The 18,992-nt window shown below is 37.5% G+C and overlaps 1 protein-coding gene across 23 annotated transcripts in view; it reads left to right on the top strand.

Annotated features, from left to right (window-relative positions):
- The window catches only part of PCM1 (pericentriolar material 1), an 86,940-nt gene that overhangs the window by 25,845 nt on the left and 42,103 nt on the right, over positions 1–18,992 (top strand). For 14 of the 23 annotated variants that reach the window (XM_070044602.1, XM_070044607.1, XM_070044601.1 and 11 more), the window contains 13 exons: positions 299–408; positions 3,092–3,308; positions 6,334–6,535; positions 7,473–7,646; positions 8,176–8,333; positions 8,673–8,911; positions 13,114–13,268; positions 13,413–13,542; positions 14,556–14,696; positions 15,221–15,411; positions 16,780–16,980; positions 18,077–18,296; positions 18,386–18,531. In XM_070044602.1, coding sequence (XP_069900703.1) covers positions 299–408; positions 3,092–3,308; positions 6,334–6,535; positions 7,473–7,646; positions 8,176–8,333; positions 8,673–8,911; positions 13,114–13,268; positions 13,413–13,542; positions 14,556–14,696; positions 15,221–15,411; positions 16,780–16,980; positions 18,077–18,296; positions 18,386–18,531 — 2,284 coding nt within the window. The remainder of the gene's footprint in view (positions 1–298; positions 409–3,091; positions 3,309–6,333; positions 6,536–7,472; positions 7,647–8,175; positions 8,334–8,672; positions 8,912–13,113; positions 13,269–13,412; positions 13,543–14,555; positions 14,697–15,220; positions 15,412–16,779; positions 16,981–18,076; positions 18,297–18,385; positions 18,532–18,992) is intronic. The other 9 variants (XM_070044603.1, XM_070044611.1, XM_070044605.1 and 6 more) reach the window with 1 other exon arrangement.

Here is an 18,992-nt window from a genome sequence, read left to right as displayed (position 1 = left end):
AATTGGGATGTAACAGTATCCCTCCTTGAATGTTGGGACAGAAAAAGATGAACCACTATACTAGAGTTTTGTGAGTGTCCCTTTATTTTCAGGTTAGGTGGAAACTTATAAAATGATTGGTTGACAGATAAATCTGAGGGTTAACTAGTTTCAAATAACGTTGAGATTTTTTAAATTTCTTTTTTCCCCCCATATTTCTTTTTAGCGTCTCAGAAGTTAAAGTGTTGTTTTTTATTTATTTGCTTTAATGAATTATTAAATTATTTGCTTGAATGAAAGTTGTTAACTTCCTTTCCAGCTGTAACAGAAACTACAGGTAGCCTATCTGGAGTCAGTATCACATCTGAACTAAATGAAGAATTGAATGATTTAATTCAGCGTTTTCATAATCAGCTTCGTGATTCTCAGGTAACTTCATTTTTTTTGTATACTGGATTTAAAATCACATTAACTAAAGCAGTGCTTCTCAAACTTTACTGAGCATACATATCACCTGGCATGATTGTTAAAAAATGTAGATTTCTGGTCAGTGGGATCCCCCCACCTCCAAAATTATGATTCATACATTTGGGGTGGGCTTCCCACCATGTGATTCCAGTGCTGGAAGTCTCGGGACTATGCTTTGGGAAACACTAATTTAGAGGAAATATCTACTTTGAATGAAGTGATTAGCGAAATTTCCCCTTTGTATGCTCCTAGATGACGCATTCTTATTTCACCTTTAAGATTGTTAATAGTCACAACTGTTAAACTTAAGTCAGTGTGAATCTATGCTTTTGCAATGTTTTACTAACAATTTTAAGGAAGTTCTTAAGTTTAATTTCAGAGTTAATAAGTGTTATAATTTGATGACCTTTGTAAATAATGATATAAATGCAAAATTTCAGTCTGTTGAGTGAGAAAGGGTGAATTAGTACCTTCCACTGGAAATGGGTATAATTGACAATGCATTATCTTCTGTCTGCTGACCCACGTTTAAATGAAAGAAGATGATCTAACTACTTTGGAGAGTTATTTAGCAATATCTAGTACATTTTTTCTAGTGACCCTGTTCAAAAGGAGATGCATACAAGAATGTTCATGGCAGCATTGTATTAATAGCAAAGCAGAAACAATCTAAATGTCCATGAACAGGAAAATGGATTAGTAAGTTATGATATATACATAGAGTGAAATCCTGTAACCGATTACAGGAAATGAACCAGAGGTAATGAATGAAAATGCAAGTTTAAGAAGGATACCACTTAGCTTATGTTTTAAAATGTGTAGAGTGTGTTTTTTTTTTGTTTTTTGTTTTTGCGGTATGCGGGCCTCTCACTGTTGTGGTCTCTCCCGTTGCGGAGCACAGGCTCCGGACGTGCAGGCTCAGCAGCCATGGCTCATGGGCCCAGCCGCTCCGCGGTACGTGGGATCTTCCCGGGCCGGGGCACGAACCAATGTCCCCTGCATCGGCAGGCGGACTCTAAACCACCGCGCCACCAGGGAAGCCCCAAGTATTTTTTTTTTTATGGATACCTTCATAGGTATTACAAAATAAAAATACGTTTGAGAATGGTAGGTGTCTAATTCCAGATTGTGGTTATCTCAAGAGAGTAATGGGGTCAGGATTTCTATGTATAAAGCTTTAGCCATTATCTGTAATATATTTCTCTTAAAGAAAGAATTGATGCAAATGTGGCAAAATACTAAAATTTGACTAAGCTCAGTGCTGGTTACTCATTATATGATTCCCTAATCCTTAGTGGATTTTTTAAATGTTTCATAAATTTTTTTTTTTTAGTAGCAAAGAAGTGATAGGAGAAACTGATAGGTTAAGAAGTTAAAGTTTATGATTGTGGTTCTAAAAAGATGGCAAGAGAATGAGATTTTTGAAGGTTTATTCTATATAAAATATGGCATTTCTAGCACTTAATTTAGATCCAGTTAATAACATCCAGTGAATCCCCACTGTGTAGTTATGTGTGTCTATAAAACAGTATATATATACTGTTATATAGATACGGTGGCACATCAGGGAATAGTATGTATATAATTTGGGAATAGGAAAGGCATATATACTTATTGACCAGCACAACCTACACTAATGTTTATCTCTTTTTATAAAGAATATTTATGTATTTTTGGGACTTCCCTGGTGGCGCTGTGGTTAAGAATCCACCTGCCAATGCAAGGGACACGAGTTCGATCCGTGGTCCAGGAAGATTCCACATGCTGCGGAGCAACTAAGCCTGTGGGCCACTACTACTGAGCCTGCACTCTAGAGCCCACGAGCCACAACTACTGAGCCCACATGCCACAGCTGTTGAAGCCCGCCTGCCCTGGAGCCTGTGCTCCACAGAAAGAGAAGCCACTGCAGTGAGAAGCCTGCGCACCACAGCTAAGAGTAGCCCCCGCTCGCCACAACTAGAGAAAGCCTGCATGCGGCAACGAAGACCCAGTGCAGTCAAAAGAAAAAATGAGAGAGAATATTTATGCTGTTTTAATATATGATCCATTTTTTAAAAAATTTTATTTATTTATTTTATTTATTTTTGGCTGTGTTGGGTCTTCGTTTCTGTGCGTGGGCTTTCTCTAGTTGCGGCGAGTGGGGGCCACTCTTCATCGCGGTGCGCAGGCCTCTCACTGTTGCGGCCTCTCTTGTTGCGGAGCACAAGCTCCAGACACGCAGGCTCAGTAGTTGTGGCTCACCGCGGCATGTGAGATCTTCCCAGACCAGGGCTCGAACCCGTGGCCCCTGCATTGGCAGGCAGATTTCAACCACTGTGCCACCGGGGAAGCCCTATTTATGCTTTTTTTTTTTTTTTTTTTTTTTTTTTTGCGGTACGCAGGCCTCTCACTGCTGTGGCCTCTCGTTGTGGAGCACAGGCTCCGGACGCGCAGACTCAGTGGCCATGGCTCACGGGCCCAGCCGCTCCGCGGGATGTGGGTTCTTCCCGGACCGGGGCACAAACCCGTATCCCCTGCATTGGCAGGCGGAGTCTCAACCACTGTGCCACCAGGGAAGCCCAATTTATGCATTTTTAAAATGAGATTGCAAGCTTTAGTCGCCTAATCTTTCTTTTCTTTCTTTCTTTTTTTTTTTTTTTTAAAGCCTCCACCTGTTCCAGACAATAGAAGACAAGCAGAAAGTCTTTCATTAACTAGGGAGGTTTCTCAGAGCAGAAATCCATCAGTTTCAGAGCATTTACCTGATGAGAAAGTCCAGCTTTTTAGCAAAATGAGAGTGTTACAAGAAAAGAAACAAAAAATGGACAAGCTGCTTGGAGAACTTCATACACTTCGAGATGAGCATTTGAACAATTCATCCTGTAAGTAAATCTAAGCAGTGTTAGGTAGAGGACACGTAAGTATATATGCCAACATGTAATAATTCCTTAGTAAATATTTGGTGAATGAATAAACACATAGTTACTCAAGAAAATTATAATTTTTGTGGGGAAATAGGACTTGTACGTGAAAGTAACATACAAGTTTTTAAGTAACAAGGCAATGTATGGTAAAGCCAAATAGGTGGTAGATCTGTTCTGTAAAATTCAGAAAAGGAAAAGAATGAATTTGGGCTTGAAAAATTGGTAGGATTTTATTTTATTTTTTATAAATTTATTTATTTGTTATTATTTTTGGCTGTGTTGGGTCTTCGCCGCTGCACGCGGGCTCTCCCCAGTTGCGTTGAGCAGGGGCCACCCTCCGTTGCAGTGCTTGGACCTCTCACCGCGTGGCCTCTCCTGTTGCGGAGCATGGGCTTCAGGCACGCGGGCTTCAGCAGTTGTGGTGTGCGGGCTCTAGAGCACAGGCTCAGCAGTTGTGGTGCATGGACCCAGTTGCTCCACGGCATGTGGGATCTTCCCGGACCAGGGCTCGAACCCGTGTCCCCTGCATTGGCAGGCAGACTCCCAACCACTGTGCCACCAGGGAAGCCCGGTAGGATTTTAAATAAGGGAAAAGTATAAGAGAAGGTAACTGTTAGACACTTTGACATAATAATACTGCACTTTTTCGCATATCCAAAATTTTTCCTTAAGGAAAAGCTAAACCAAATTAGTACTTTGATTTTAAAACTATGAAACAGATTTAGAAAGTATTTATACAATAAAAACCTGAGATATGAAAAACTTATTTAGTACAGAAAGTCCCAAACACTCCCCATTTTTTAAAATACATAAATAGTTAGGTGGGACTAGGAAAGGCATATAGTCATCCTAGGTATACTAGTTAAAGAGTTATACAACTATCCCTCAGTATCCATGGGGGATTGGTTCCAGCACCCTCACCCACACCCACACCCACACCCACACCCACACCCACACCCACACCCACACCCACACCCACACCCACACCCCTACGGATACCAAAATCTGAGGCTGCTTAAGTCCGTTATCTAAAATGGCATAGTATTTGCATGTAACATAAGCATATCCTCCAGTACACTTTAAATCATCTCTGGGTTACTTACAATACTTAATACATGTGAATGCTATATAAATAGTTACCAGCATGCTGCAGATTCATGTTTTGCTTTTTGGAACTTTATGGAATTTCTTTTTTCCTGAATATTTTCTATCTGCTTTTGGTTAAATCCGCAGATGCAGAACTCTTGGATATGGAGGGCTGATTATACTAGTTATATAGGAAAGCCAATAGTCATCTTAGTTATACTGTAGGAACTGTCTTTTCTGCTCTACAGATTACTTGCCTTTGTCTAATTCAGATTCAGTTACTAGTCCTCACTTGGCCACCTACCTTCCCAAGCCTGGTCTCTGCCTCTTACTCAGACAGCTGGTAGTAGGAGCTGTAGCATTGGGTATTGGAATCAGTAGGGTCAACCCTAACTGGTCATTATTCTTTAGCATTCCAGGTGCTGTCTTAATAAAGAACAGACAGGGATAGAAACATCATCTCTGGATCCCTGTACTTCACCCTAGTTGTCTGCCACCTTCAAAGAACTGTAGTGTTTCTGCCCTGAGACGTGCTCCTTTCTTTTCCCTGACTTGTGCTGCTCCTCGGCCTCCTCTAGAGTAGAAGCTAATCCCAGTGCCCATCCTCCCTAAACAGATGAACACAGCCAAGAAAAACTTAGTTTTTCCAAAGTTGTACTCAAACGCTTGTGGTCAGTTTTATACACATAATTAAAGTAGCACTCTGTCTACTGATGACTAAAAAATCATATATTTCTCTGGGAAACAGAGTGAAAGCAGAGCAAAAGGTAGAACAGTCAAGGAATAGAGAGAAAAGACTACTGGAAACCAGCTGTAACAGTGGATAACGTGAGCAACAAATGACGATTGTCACTGAGGAAGAGATAAATGATGATAGTTTTAAAGTGGTAGTGGACTTGCCTGGTGGTGCAGTGGTTAAGAATCTGCCTGCCAGTACAGGGGACAGGGGTTTGAGCCCTGGTCTAGGAAGATCCCACATGCCGTGGAGCAACTAAGCCCATGCACCATAACTACTGAGCCTGCACTCTAGAGCCTGTGAGCCACAACTACTGAAGCCCGCGTGCCTAGAGCTTGTGCTCCGCAGCAAGAGAAGCCACCACAATGAGAAGCCCGTGCACCTCAACGAAGAGTAACCCCCCACTCACTGCAACTAGAGAAAGCCCACACGCAGCAACGAAGACCCAACGTAGCCAGAAATAAATAAATAAAAAGAAAAAAATAAATAAACTGGTAGGAGAGAGAGAAGCACAAAGATTCTTAGTCTTCATTTATTACCCATGAAAGCATAAGATATCTTTGTCTGATCTGTGTGGACAGAAAAGTAATTAAAATGTAGTTCAAGAGCTGTCTTAGAAGATTAATCATCATCTAATAAGAAAATTTTATTGCTGAGTAGTATTCATGGTATTATGTACCACAGTCACTTAAACAATTTTGCTTTATCTTTTGGAACAAGAAAAGTTCCATCTTGGAGACCAGATAGAATCCCTCTGGACTGGAACATTCTCAAGGACCTAATCAGCTAGGGTTGCCCTGTAAAGATTTGTAGATGGTGTGCTTGCACATCATATGCAGTGGCTCTATTTAACTTAACCTGGAACCAAGTTTATCAGAGGAGTACTCTCGTTACTTTCTCAAGGTAGAATATCGTAGTTCTTGTTGGTTTCCATCTTGTCTTTCCTTATTGTTTCCTTTCTGTTTTAACTGTGTTTGGTTGAAAGACATGTTAATAAACAAGTGGCCTGGTTATATCCTTAAGTTTCACATTTTAAAGCTGCAGGATTTAAGATGTTAATGACTTTTACTTTTTATTTTTCTATGTCTGAGCCAACTATGAATGTGTTGTTTGATGCTGTATTTGTTTATTTATGGTAACTGGTCTTTTTTTTTTTTGTAGTTGTGCCTTCTTCAGCCTCCCCACAAAGGAGTGTGGATCAGAGAAGTACAACAGCAGCTCCCTCTGCTCCTGTAGGCTTAACACCAGTTGTCAATGGAGAATCCAATAGCCTCACATCATCTGTTCCTTATCCTGCTGCTTCTCTGGTTTCTCAGAATCAGAGTGAAAATGAAGGCCACCTAAATCCAACTGAAAAACTCCAGTAAAACATTTCTACAAACATTGTTTACATAGATTAGAATTGAATAATGGGGATAAATCTTGGGGGTTTTTTCTTTGTTGAAAATTCTGGAAAAACTGAGTTAATTTGACATGATAAACATTCTTAAGTGGTATGGTGGTAGAATAAGTGTGTGTGTTATATGTGCATCTTTGAGTTGTCCTAGAGAAATGTGACATTGTAGTAACATGTAATTTCTATAGCTAATGTATTCCTGTTTTCCAAATAAAGGGACTACAGTTAAAAGATTTCTGTATTCAAATGGTTTAGAGCCCAGGCTCTAGAGTCAGACAGCCCTGGAATTGTATCTCACAAGGTTGTGTGACTGTGGACAAATAGCACCCTCACTAAGCCTCTTTTTCTTCACCTGGCATAATATATTTGTTCATAAAGGTGTTTTAAGGATTAGAAAACATTGGCATAATTCCTGGGACTCAGTAAAAATTCAACAACCTAATTATTCTTTTTGGTAAACATGTTATATAGTATGGTAACTGGTAGATCTCTATATGTTGTAGACAAATTGGGAACCTTCTGTGAATGCTCAGGAATGCCTGCATACCTGATTTGCCTAAGAGGTCCTATTTTAATGGAATATTTAGTACTTTACATTTTTGATACTTATTAAGAAACATAGGAATATTTTTGACATTGAGACTTAAGATGTTAACATCTATACCTGCTTAAAGTGAACACTTGGAAGAGGGTTTCTTATGCTTTTGTCCGTAACACAACATAAGTAAATAAGGTGATGAGATTTTGAATAACCTATACTTGAAATTACATTCATTATAGTCACATCCCCTGGATATTTGACTGGGTTTAAATTTTGTTTGTGCTGGCTGCTACTGTATGAAAATAGTGTATGCTTTATTTTGCTAAAATGGGTGTTAATATAAATGTTTTTGTTGTTTATCAGGAAGTTAAATGAAGTTCGAAAGAGGTTGAATGAGCTAAGAGAATTAGTTCATTATTATGAGCAAACATCAGATATGATGACAGATGCTGTAAATGAAAACACAAAAGAAGAAGAAACTGAAGAGTCAGAATATGATTCCGAGCATGAAAATTCTGAACCTGTTACTAACATTCGGTAAGAACTTTTTTTTAAGTTGTTTTTCTAACATATTCATCCTAACAATACATTTAATATGAAACAAAAGAAACCTCAGTAGATTGCCTACCGTTTGCCTTTTATTTAAGCTTTTCTCCTGTAAGTCTGCTGTTTTGGTTAGTGTACTCTTACTTGTTCTATAAAGAAAAACAAATTGGGAAGTATTGAACACAGTAGTTTAGTAAATTTGCTGTTTGTTAGATCAACTAAAAGTTAATCATAAGAAGTACATAACTTCATTTTCCTACCTCTTTATTTTTAGGTGTAGTTTTGATTTTTTTTTGGTTGTAATTTTGATTTTTTTAGATGTTTTTCTTCTTAAATGTGTGAATAGGAGAAGTTAGTGAAAAGCAAGAGCCGTTTATTTAGAGGATGAATTTAAATGGGGAAATAGCCAATGATGTTCATAGTCTGGAATTATTTTATCAGCAGTTGTAAAACTTTGATTTTTTTATTATTACATATATTTTTTACCTTAAATAACTTCAGGTTGTTTTCTTTCTTTTAGAAATTCACAAGTAGCTGCCACCTGGAATGAAGTAAATAGTAATTCTAATGCACAGTGTGTTTCTAATAATAGAGATGGGAGATCAGTTAATTCTAATTGTGAAATTAACAACAGATCTGCTGCCAACATAAGGGCTCTAAACATGCCTCCTTCTTTAGGTATGATTGACTCTATTCACAGATAATTTTACCATATTATTCTTGGGCAGTGGAATTCCTTTCTTTTTTTTTTTTTTTTTTTGCGGTACGCGGGCCTCTCACTGTTGTGGCCTCTCCCATTGTGGAGCACAGGCTCTGGACGCGCAGGCTCAGCAGCCATGGACCACGGGCCCAGCCGCTCTGCGGCATGTGGGATCTTCCCGGACCGGGGCACGAAACTGTGTCCCCTGCATCGGCAGGCGGACTCTCAACCACTGCGCCACCAGGGAAGCCCGGAATTCCTTTCTTTAGTACTCTTAAGTTTATTAAGGTATTGATTTCACTGGTACATGTTTTCAGCAGATTGCCGATACAATAGAGAACGAGAACAGGGGATTCACGTTGCACAAGGTGAAGGTGAGGAGGAGGAGGAGGAAGAAGCAGAAGATGAGGCAGTCAGTGGAGCGTCATTATCTAGTCATCGGAGCAGTCTGGTTGATGAGACGCCTGAAGATGCTGAATTTGAACAGAAGATCAGCAGACTTATGGCTGCAAAACAGAAACTTAGACAGTTACAAGATCTTGTTGCATTGGTGCAGGTAAATGCTGCTTGTATTTTAAAAAAAAAAGTGTCAAATGGACAGTCTTGTAAAATTTATGTGTTTGATAATTATGTTGGTATAAGTATACTAGTACACATTTAATGAGTTCTAACTATATACCAGGTTTAAATGCTTAGCACTTTACATGCCATATTATCAGAGATAAGCAAACTTTTTCTAAGGGTGACTTAGTAAATATTTTAGGCTTTGTGGGCTATACAGTTTCTGTCACAACTACTCAGTGCAAAAGCAGTGATAGACAGTATGCAAACAGATGAGCATGGCTGTGTACCAGTATAACTATTATAAAAACAGGTTTGTTTGTTTTTTTGCTGGAGACCCCAGTTCTATATCACATAGAACTTGGTAACATCTCAGTGAGGCAGATACACAGATTAAAGGTGTTAGTTGACCAGAGTTATACCATTGTCAGAGCCAGAGTTGAGACTGACATTCTGGCTGAGATCTTAACTCACTTGATGTAGAAGAAAAACCATATTGTCTTATTCAGTAAGGCCAAACAAGTAAAGTTGGAACTATTAGTTGTAAATTTTAAAAAGCCATTTGAATGTATGAACGTGAAATTACGTAACAATTCACACTTGTATATTGACTGATGTGGTCCAGAGGCTTTTTGCAGTTTATTAGACTAGGTATAAAACTTTCTAAGAATGATTGAACTTTTTAAAATCATTCCTTTTCATCTGTTTATATATATATATATATATATATATATATTCTTAGTAACATAATCACTATAAAAATATCTTTAAGAGAGACTTCCTAAAGTATTGAAATTTATATGATTTTTGGAAGCCAAAAAACTTCTGGTAAAATTAATGAGTGATTTGTCTTCATTTAGGTTTGCTTAGCTTGTGTTAGGTTGAAAAAAATGAAGTATAGAACATTAAAATTAACCACACTAATGTATAGAAAAACAATTTTTTTGTGAACGAAAAAAATTAAATTGTTATTCACAACTTCTTTTGGAATGCTACTTATTTTGAGTAACTCAAGTGAAAGATGAATGTGCTCCCATTTTTAAATAAAGGAAACACTACTAGTAAATTCCCTTTGAGCCTTCATTCATAATCCCATTCTCCTTCACAGATGCTACTGTGCATATGTTTTTTATATATATATATATATATACAGTAAATACAGTTCTTTTTTAGCTGCAATATAGTTTTCTGTACTATCAGTGGACCTTAGTTTAGTTAATCTAACATCCTATTGATGTTTACTTTTGTTGTTTCCAGTTTTTCACTATTTAGAAACAACAATCCAATGAACATTCTTTCACAAGCTTTGTGATGCATTTGTGTTTTTCAAGAGCAGATATGAAGAAGTGGAATTGCTTTGTCAGAGTTTATGCACATTTTTTTTTTTTTTTTTTTTTTGGCGGTACGTGGGCCTCTCACTGCTGTGGCCACTCCTGCTGCGGAGCACAGGCTCTGGACGCGCAGGCTCAGCGGCCATGGCTCATTGGCCCAGCCGCTCCATGGCATGTGGGATCTTCCCGGACCGGGGCACGAACCCGTGTCCCCTGCATCGGCAGGTAGACTCTCAATCACTGCGCCACCAGGGAAGCCCTGCACATTTTAAATTTAATGGACACTGCTTAATTGCTCTCCAGAATGACTATATTAATTGATATCTAAGCAGTGGTGGATGAATCCATTTCCTTATACCCTTGATTACATTTTATTTTATTGAGATACCATGTAGCTTGTTTAACCATTACTGGAATTGGCTTTTGGCTTTTTCGAAGGTTTTCCTATTGTAAGAAGGGGTGTTGAAGGGAAGAAGGAGCATAAACACGTATACAAACAAACACACACAGGTTTATGTACACATGTATATATTTTTGCTTATATATTCAAAGTATATCTGTAGACAGATACATAAACTGGTAACACTGGTTACCTATGGAGAATGGAATTGGGAAAAGGGATAGAAAGGAGATTTTTCTAAACATCTTTTTTACTATTTGAACTTTGATCATATGACAGTAGTACCATTTGAAAAAATTAAGACAGCTTCTAAAGCAAATAATAATATAGGTTGTGCTATCTTGAACATCATTGTACTTGCTAATTACTTTCTCATTTTTTCTTTATGACTCCTCTCCTCAGATTGCCCGAGTGGGAATAATAGATCAGAAATGATGAATAACTTGGTGGCTTATAGATGAATCAGCTTAATTTCAGGCTTATGTTGAATGCAGCTCTTTTGCTTTAGTGAGTGTTCTAAGACCTGAAATAACATGTATGAAAAATGAGAAAACTGCAATATAGAGGGATTAAGGGTCCTCATTCTGAGAGCTATTTAAAAACAAATGATCCAAACTCCCCAAGTTTTTATATGTTTAAGATTGATACATTTTACTTATTTTATTAAGGGTAGTCTTCTTTTGCTTGTGCCCTTACTTGTATCCTTTCCCAAGAGACTCAGGAGAAGGTTTAAACACATATATAGTTATCATGATTGTATAAAACTATTATTACTCTTCTTGATTAGATTAGCTTAGACAATTTATATGGCCCTTATATGGTTCCTTAGTCTGTGATGCAGCATGTGTTGAAACAATAATTCTTTAGTCAGTTACTTTTAGCTTCGGAGTTTATATCATTTCAGTTCAGACACTCTCATGTGACAATCTGAAACTTTATGTAGTTTTTTTTTTTCATACTTTGGTTTTTCCACTTTTTTATTGTGGGAAAATGCCTCATGATCCAGCTTCTCTGTTTTTGAGTCCCAACTCAGTTTCTTTTTAATCTTACCATTTTAGTAATAAATCAGGTTAGCTTTTAGATTGATGAGAAGACCAGAATAACACCATGTCTATAAGCTTAAAATCGATTAGACAGTTTTACAATCAAAGTTAGCTTTAACTCTCTATTTCCAAAGGTTAAAGTTTCAGTTGATTTCTGCAGAGAAAGCATGAGTAAATATAAAGTATACAATATTAATTTTTTTTTTTTTTTTTTTTTGGCGGTACATGGGCCTGTCACTGTTGTGGCTTCTCCCGTTGCGGAGCACAGGCTCCGGACGCGCAGGCTCAGCGGCCATGGCTCACGGGCCTAGCCGCTCCGCGGCATGTGGGATCTCCCAGACCGGGGCACGAACCCGTGTCCCCTGCATCGGCAGGTGGACTCTCAACCGCTGCGCCACCAGGGAAGCCCAATATTAAATGTTTTTAAGAAAATGTCATAGGTTACCTCCAATCCTCCATTTTTTTTTAATAAGATTTTTAAAAAATAAATTTATATATTTTTGGCTGCGTCGGGTCTTCGTTGCTTCATGCAGGATTTTTCTAGTTGTGGTGAGCGGGGGCTACTCTTCATTGCAGTGCGCTGGCTTCTCATCGTGGTGGCTTCTCTTGTTGCAGAGCACGGGCTTTAGGTGCGCGGGCTTCTGTAGTTGTGGCATGCGGGCTCAGTAATTGTGGCTCACGGGCTCTAGAGCACAGGCTCAGTAGTTGTCGTGCATGGGCTTAGTTGCTCCGTGGCATGTGGGATCTTCCCGGACCAGAGATTGAACCCGTGTCCCCTGCATTGGCAGACGGATTCTTAACCAGTGCGCTGCCAGCCCAGTCCTCCATTTTAATAAGCACATTGATTTCAACAGAAGATACGTATCTACTGTTAGGAAGATATGAACTTTCGTTGTTTTTCCAGTAGTTACAGATTTGAGGTGGTACATTCTCATTCGTTTTTGTATTGTGAGCCATTGGTACTTGTTTGGCAAACTAAAGACCAAAATGAGGAAATGGAAAGCTTTTTAAGTGAACAAGTGGTAATAGACATTGGTTGTTAAATTGTTAATGTAAAAGTCATATCTGAAGAAAAAGTATCTAATATCAAGAGTTCCAAGCTCCAATGATATATTTTGTATCTTTTTCATATTCTCTAGAAAGCTCTTCTTTGATTTTAGAATCTGGTCAAAGAAAGAAAAGGCAAACTAGTACTTGCCATTGCTGGGTAATTGGCAACTCAAATTATTAATGTACTGTTTTTAGTTTTAGTACTTTATTTCCTGCCATTGGTAGAGGATGAATTTCATTGCTCAAAATCATATGCTTTCCCTACTGCTTTAAATTTTATGTTAATTTTACAACCTAGTTCTATTTACTAAGGTATGAATTGGATAATGTCTTTAGATATCAAGATTGTTTTAATATAATGATGCTGTTTTAGGATGATGATACAGCAGATCAAGGAGTTATCTCTGCCAATACCTCAAATTTGGATGATTTCTACCCAGCAGAAGAAGACACCAAACAAAATGCAAATAACACTAGAGGAAATACCAATAAAACACAGAAAGATGCTGGAGTAAATGAAAAGGCAAGGTATGTTAAGCTTCTGGCTTTCAGGTCATAAAAGTTTAGTGCCTATTAGAGAGAAGGTACTCCGCTAGGTACTGTATTACATTGTGCTTAATGCTATTATCAGATTTACTGGAGTCCACAAATATAATGTCAATTTAATTATAGAGAGAAATTTTATGAGGCTAAACTACAGCAGCAACAGAGAGAGCTCAAACAATTGCAGGAAGAAAGAAAGAAACTGATTGAGATTCAAGAGAAAATTCAAGCATTGCAAAAGGCATGTCCTGACCTACAGGTAATTAGGAAATTTCTTTCTTTCTGTTTGTCTGAAGAAAGATATTTAAAATCTTAATGTCAACTGAAAGTACTCTTTGTCTTTTTTTAGTGCTAATTTGATAGATTTGTATCTTAATTTTATGATTAATGTAATGGATGGACAAATGAAATGTGTTAAGGATGTACATTTATACTGTGAAAGGTAGCACATAGGAATTGACTCTAATTATTCCCATTCTTTCACTTGTTGGGCCGGCTGGCTGTGGATTCAGAACGTGAGTATTTATAAGTATGTATTATATTAAAATATTCTGGTTTGAACTTGGCAGTTAAGGGACTAACATTTCCATTTTTTACTGGCCTAAAATTACATAATAAAGCTGTTAAGCCATCATGAGTTTTTTAGGGAAATTAAAATATTGTTTTTGTAGTTTGAATATTAAATGTATATATGCTTATTAAATAGTACCCTATGCATGGGTTTTTGAGTTGAACAGAGAATATGCAGTCTTTGACCATGTCAGGTAATCAGGAGGAGGGTTAATATGGGAGGGGAATATCAATTCTTTTTTGAGATTTTTCCTACACTTTATTGGTTAGCTCTATTCTTCAGTCAGGTTTTGTTTTCAAAGAAAGGGAAACATATCAAGTGATATTTCTAATATAACTTTATTTTCTAGACACTTACCTTTTCTACTTTATCTAATCCTTTTTTTCTCGTTCCCAATCTAACTAATGTGCAGAGGAATATATGTCGGAGTTGGGTTGAGTATGTGAAATTTTCCACAGTAACATTTTATCCCTCATGTCTCTTTTGTTTCGGAGGGTTGGTTACTACTGTTCAACTTTAGTGTGTGTTTTCGTCTTTGTTTGCTTATGTCAGATTTTCTTTAGATCATGATGGCAATTGAAATCTGGTGGTAATAAATTAAATATGATACTAGAGCCCTAGAGAAGCAGTGAAATAATTGTTTTTACGAAATTAACATATATTTGCTTTAATTCCTCATAATAGTTTTAATTCTTTTTTAGCTGTCAGCCACTAGTGCGGGTAATTGTCCCACAAAAAAATATACGCCAGCTGTTACTTCAACCCCAACTGTTAATGAAAATGAAGCCAGTACAAGCAGATCTGCTTTTGAACCTGATGATCCTTCAGTGGTAGATAATGAGGTATGTTGTACCTTGTTCCTGAGTCTTAAGGAAGAAAACTGAATATCTGTGAAACATGTTTTTAAATGTAGCCTATTATGTGTCTTTTAGTTGTGGGAAGAAATAATTTTTTCCAAAAAGTAATTAAGTTTGTATATTTTCAAAATAGCCTTGCCCTTTATTAGCAAATATTTGGCAGAATTATATGTAAGGGTTAGTTATAGTAAATAGTAATCATTTCAATTAGAAAAACCTGTCCTTTGGCATTTTATTTATATGGGATTTATAGAAAACATTGTAACTTTCTTCTAATAGTTGATAAAGTATACTTGGGTGCTACCTGTTTTCATAAAGAATTAATGATTGCCTAATTTTTTCTTATTACTAAAATATCATTTTGGCCTTCTTGGGTGTCTCAGTGTAAAAAGGATAGAGTGAGAATAGAAATATTTGTTGGTATTGACAATAGTATTAGGCTGTTTTTCTTTAAGGCTAAAACAAGTCCCGATATTTACACCAACTTGCCTTAATTTTTAAAATAACAGTTGTGGTCAGAAATGCGAAGACACGAAATGTTAAGGGAAGAGCTGCGACAGAGAAGAAAGCAGCTTGAAGCTTTGATGGCTGAACATCAGAGGAGGCAAGGTCTGGCTGAAACTACATCTCCAGTGGCTGTTTCACTGAGAAGTGATGGGTCTGAGAACCTGTGTACGCCTCAACAGAGTAGAACAGAAAAGTAAGAGAGCTGTTTAAATCATTTTTAAAAATATCACCTATTTACGGCCTATAGGATAGGCAGCCTCATTTCCCCTCTGCATCATAGCACAAATCTGCTGTTGCAGTGAGACTTGTGTTTTAAGCATCACCTTTGTGACTCAGTTTGACTAAATCCAGCTACTTTCTGTTCTAACTTCTCACATCATCACCTTTCTCTCTTTTTAAAAAATTTACAAAAATTACCAAGATGCTTGCTCAAATGGTGATAGATTTTCTTGAGTATATAAGCCTTGTTTTCTTAGTTAAGTTTAAAGTTTATAAAAAGAAAATGCTTGATACTTTGTAGTGCTTTTCTATCAGGCCAGAAATAAGTGGGGTTTTTTTAACTTAAATTGAGTGTCTTCTATTTGTAAATTTCCTAAGAATTTGAAAACATTTTATTGTATAAAACATTCAGTTTTTAGGATTTATGTTTGAAATTTCCATATTTAGAATATTTCTAAAAGAATTGGTTATCTATAAGATCAGTTAATTACTTATCTTTATAGTAGTATTCAGATCTAAAATTTTGAAATCCAAATTTGTTATGACCTAATTTTTTGGTATCAGATGGCATTTCTGCAACATTGCACTAAACCTTACTCTCTTTCGTACTCATAAAAGAACTATTCCTGTTCTTGGAGTGCCAATATGAATTTTATTGATCAAACTATATCTTCAGTATTTTATTGTGTTCTGTGTACCACACATCTATACTTTAAAAAAGTTCTTTATATTGTTTTGTTAAACATCTAGGTTTGAGAACCATGGGTCTAGAATTGTGCTTTCCAGTACGGCAGCCACTAAATATAGGTGGCTATTTAAAGTTAAATAAAATTAAAAATTCATTTTCTCTGTCACACCAGCCACATTTTAGGTGCTCATTGGTCATGTGTATTTAATGGCTACTCTATTGGACAGCACAGATATGGATTATTACTACTATTGCAGAAAGTTCTACTGGATAACTCTAATCTAGAAAACTGTGACTCAAGGAAAAGTTGAAAGTTGAGAGGGGTTTAGTTTAGGAATAAGTTCCAGGGGATATGATTACTAGTTTAATTTATATGAAGAATTGTTTTCTGGAAGGTAGCGTAAACAGATTATAACAGCAGTTGGAGAGTACCACCCATCTCATAGTTACTATGACTAAATGAAATTTTATATACACACATATGCATATACATATATATATACACATATATACATACACTTTTTTTGGTGCAGTGATATATATATATATATATATTTTTTTTTTTTTTTGGTACAGTGTCTGGTACATAATAGGCGGTAAAGTATTTAGCTCATCTCCAGAATGATCTCATGTGTTTTGTCTCTTAATCTCTAGAACAATGGCAACTTGGGGAGGTTCTACCCAGTGTGCACTAGATGAAGAAGGAGATGAAGATGGTTACCTTTCTGAAGCAGTTCGGACAGATGAAGACGAGGAGGAGGAGGAGCAAGACGCCGGCTCCCATGATAGCTTTTCCGTGTGTCCTCCTAGCAGCGCAAATCATAACTCCTATAATGTAAAGGAAACTAAAAATAGGTTAGCTTTTCCGTGTGTCCTCCTAGCAGCGCAAATCATAACTCCTATCATGTAAAGGAAACTAAAAATAGGTTAGCTTTTCCGTGTGTCCTCCTAGCAGCGCAAATCATAACTCCTATAATGTAAAGGAAACTAAAAATAGGTTAGCTTTTCCGTGTGTCCTCCTAGCCATGCAAATCATAACTCCTATAATATAAAGGAAACTAAAAATAGGTTAGTTTTGCTGTTTTAATTTTTTGCTTGATTTTAAGAGTCTCAGGTCTTTCTGACTCCAAGCAGTTCTTCAGTTCTCTGAACCAACTGTGTGTCCTACAATGTAATTTAATTCCACCACTAACTACTTGGAGTCAGAGCAGAGCCCATAGGTTAAGAGGCTCAGTCCCACAAGAGTGCCTCACTTTATTTTTTATTTTTTTGCGGTACGCGGGCCTCTCACTGTTGTGGCCTCTCCCGTTGTGGAGCACAGGCTCTGGACGCGCAGGCTCAGCGGCCATGGCTCACGGGCCCAGCCGCTCCGCAGCATGTGGGATCTCCCCGGATCGGGGCACGAACCCGTGTCCCCTGCATCGGCAGGCGGACTCTCAACCACTGCGCCACCAGGGAAGCCCTCCCTATTTTTAATATTTATTTATTTGGTTGCACTGGGTCTTAATTGCGGCAGGTGGGCTCCTTAGTTGCAGCTCGCCAGCTCCTTAGTTGCGGTACGTGGGCCCCTTAGTTGTGGCATGTGAACTCTTAGTTGCTGCATGCATGTGGGACCTAGTTCCCTGACCAGTGATCGAACCAGGCCCCCTGCATTGGGAGTGTGGAGTCTTAACCACTGTGCCACCAGGGAAGTCCCATAACTGTTTTCATTTTGAAGAATACAGAATTATATAGACACTTCTCGGTAAAACATAAATGAAAAAAGATTCGAAAGGAATGAAAAATGATAGTGTACAAGACTAGAAATCCAGAATTTTTCTCTATTTTCCATACATTTTAAGTCCTGTGAAGAGAATACAGACGTATGGACCCAGGGTATCAAGGTTTATTGCCAGATTTTAAAAACCAAATAATTACATAAGATGACCTAATGCTTTAAATCTTGTGTTAGGTGGAAGAACAATCGCCCTTTTTCAGCAGATGGAAATTATCGTCCTTTAGCCAGGACAAGACAACAGAATATCAGCATGCAGCGTCAGGAAAACCTTCGCTGGGTGTCAGAACTCTCTTATGTAGAAGAGAAAGAACAGTGGCAAGAACAAATCAATCAGCTAAAGAAACAACTTGATTTCAGTGTCAATATTTGTCAGACTTTGATGCAAGACCAGCAGGTAAAGTAGAATTTTTTTATCTTGTTTTTGAAGCAGTACACGTTTTTCTCATGTCATCGGCAACTATTCTGAAAATTTTCTTTCCACAGACTCTGTCTTGTCTGCTACAAACTCTTCTCACGGGCCCTTACAGTGTTATGCCCAGCAATGTTGCATCTCCTCAAGTACACCTTATAATGCACCAGTTGAACCAGTGCTATACCCAGCTAACATGGCAACAGAATAATGTACAAAGGTAATCTGTTTCTTAGAAGTAGTGAGAGTGTATAGTAAGTGCTAAAACTGAGCAAGAGTTTTACAGTTACCTTCTGGGAGAAAAGGACCTGAACCAAATATCATTTTTGAATATTCTGACACTTGGGAATTTTATAAGCAGAGATATTGCTCAATGTTCCTTTTTAATACCGTAGACCTGACTTTAAAAAAATATTTTATAGTACTCAACTTTACACTTACCTTAGGTAGGTTGTATGGTATGTAAATCATACCTCAGTAAAGCTGTAAACAATATAAACAATGAGTGTTGTAATTATGCCTACTATCTGTTAGAAGTGCTAATAAGCACAGTTCTTCTTGCAAAGGCGAAGTTACTGAACTAAGCATGCAGGACAAGCAGATATTTGTTGTAAACATCAGAGCAGTCAGTTTGTTCCACATACTGTTGAATCATGTCTTACATATATTCTTTCTGGATGT

The sequence above is a fragment of the Globicephala melas genome, chromosome 21, assembly GCF_963455315.2.
Source record: "Globicephala melas chromosome 21, mGloMel1.2, whole genome shotgun sequence".
Classification (NCBI taxonomy): Eukaryota; Metazoa; Chordata; class Mammalia; order Artiodactyla; family Delphinidae; genus Globicephala; species Globicephala melas.
The sequence above is the reverse complement of the archived record's forward strand: the minus strand, read 5'-3'. Positions and strand labels throughout refer to the sequence as shown.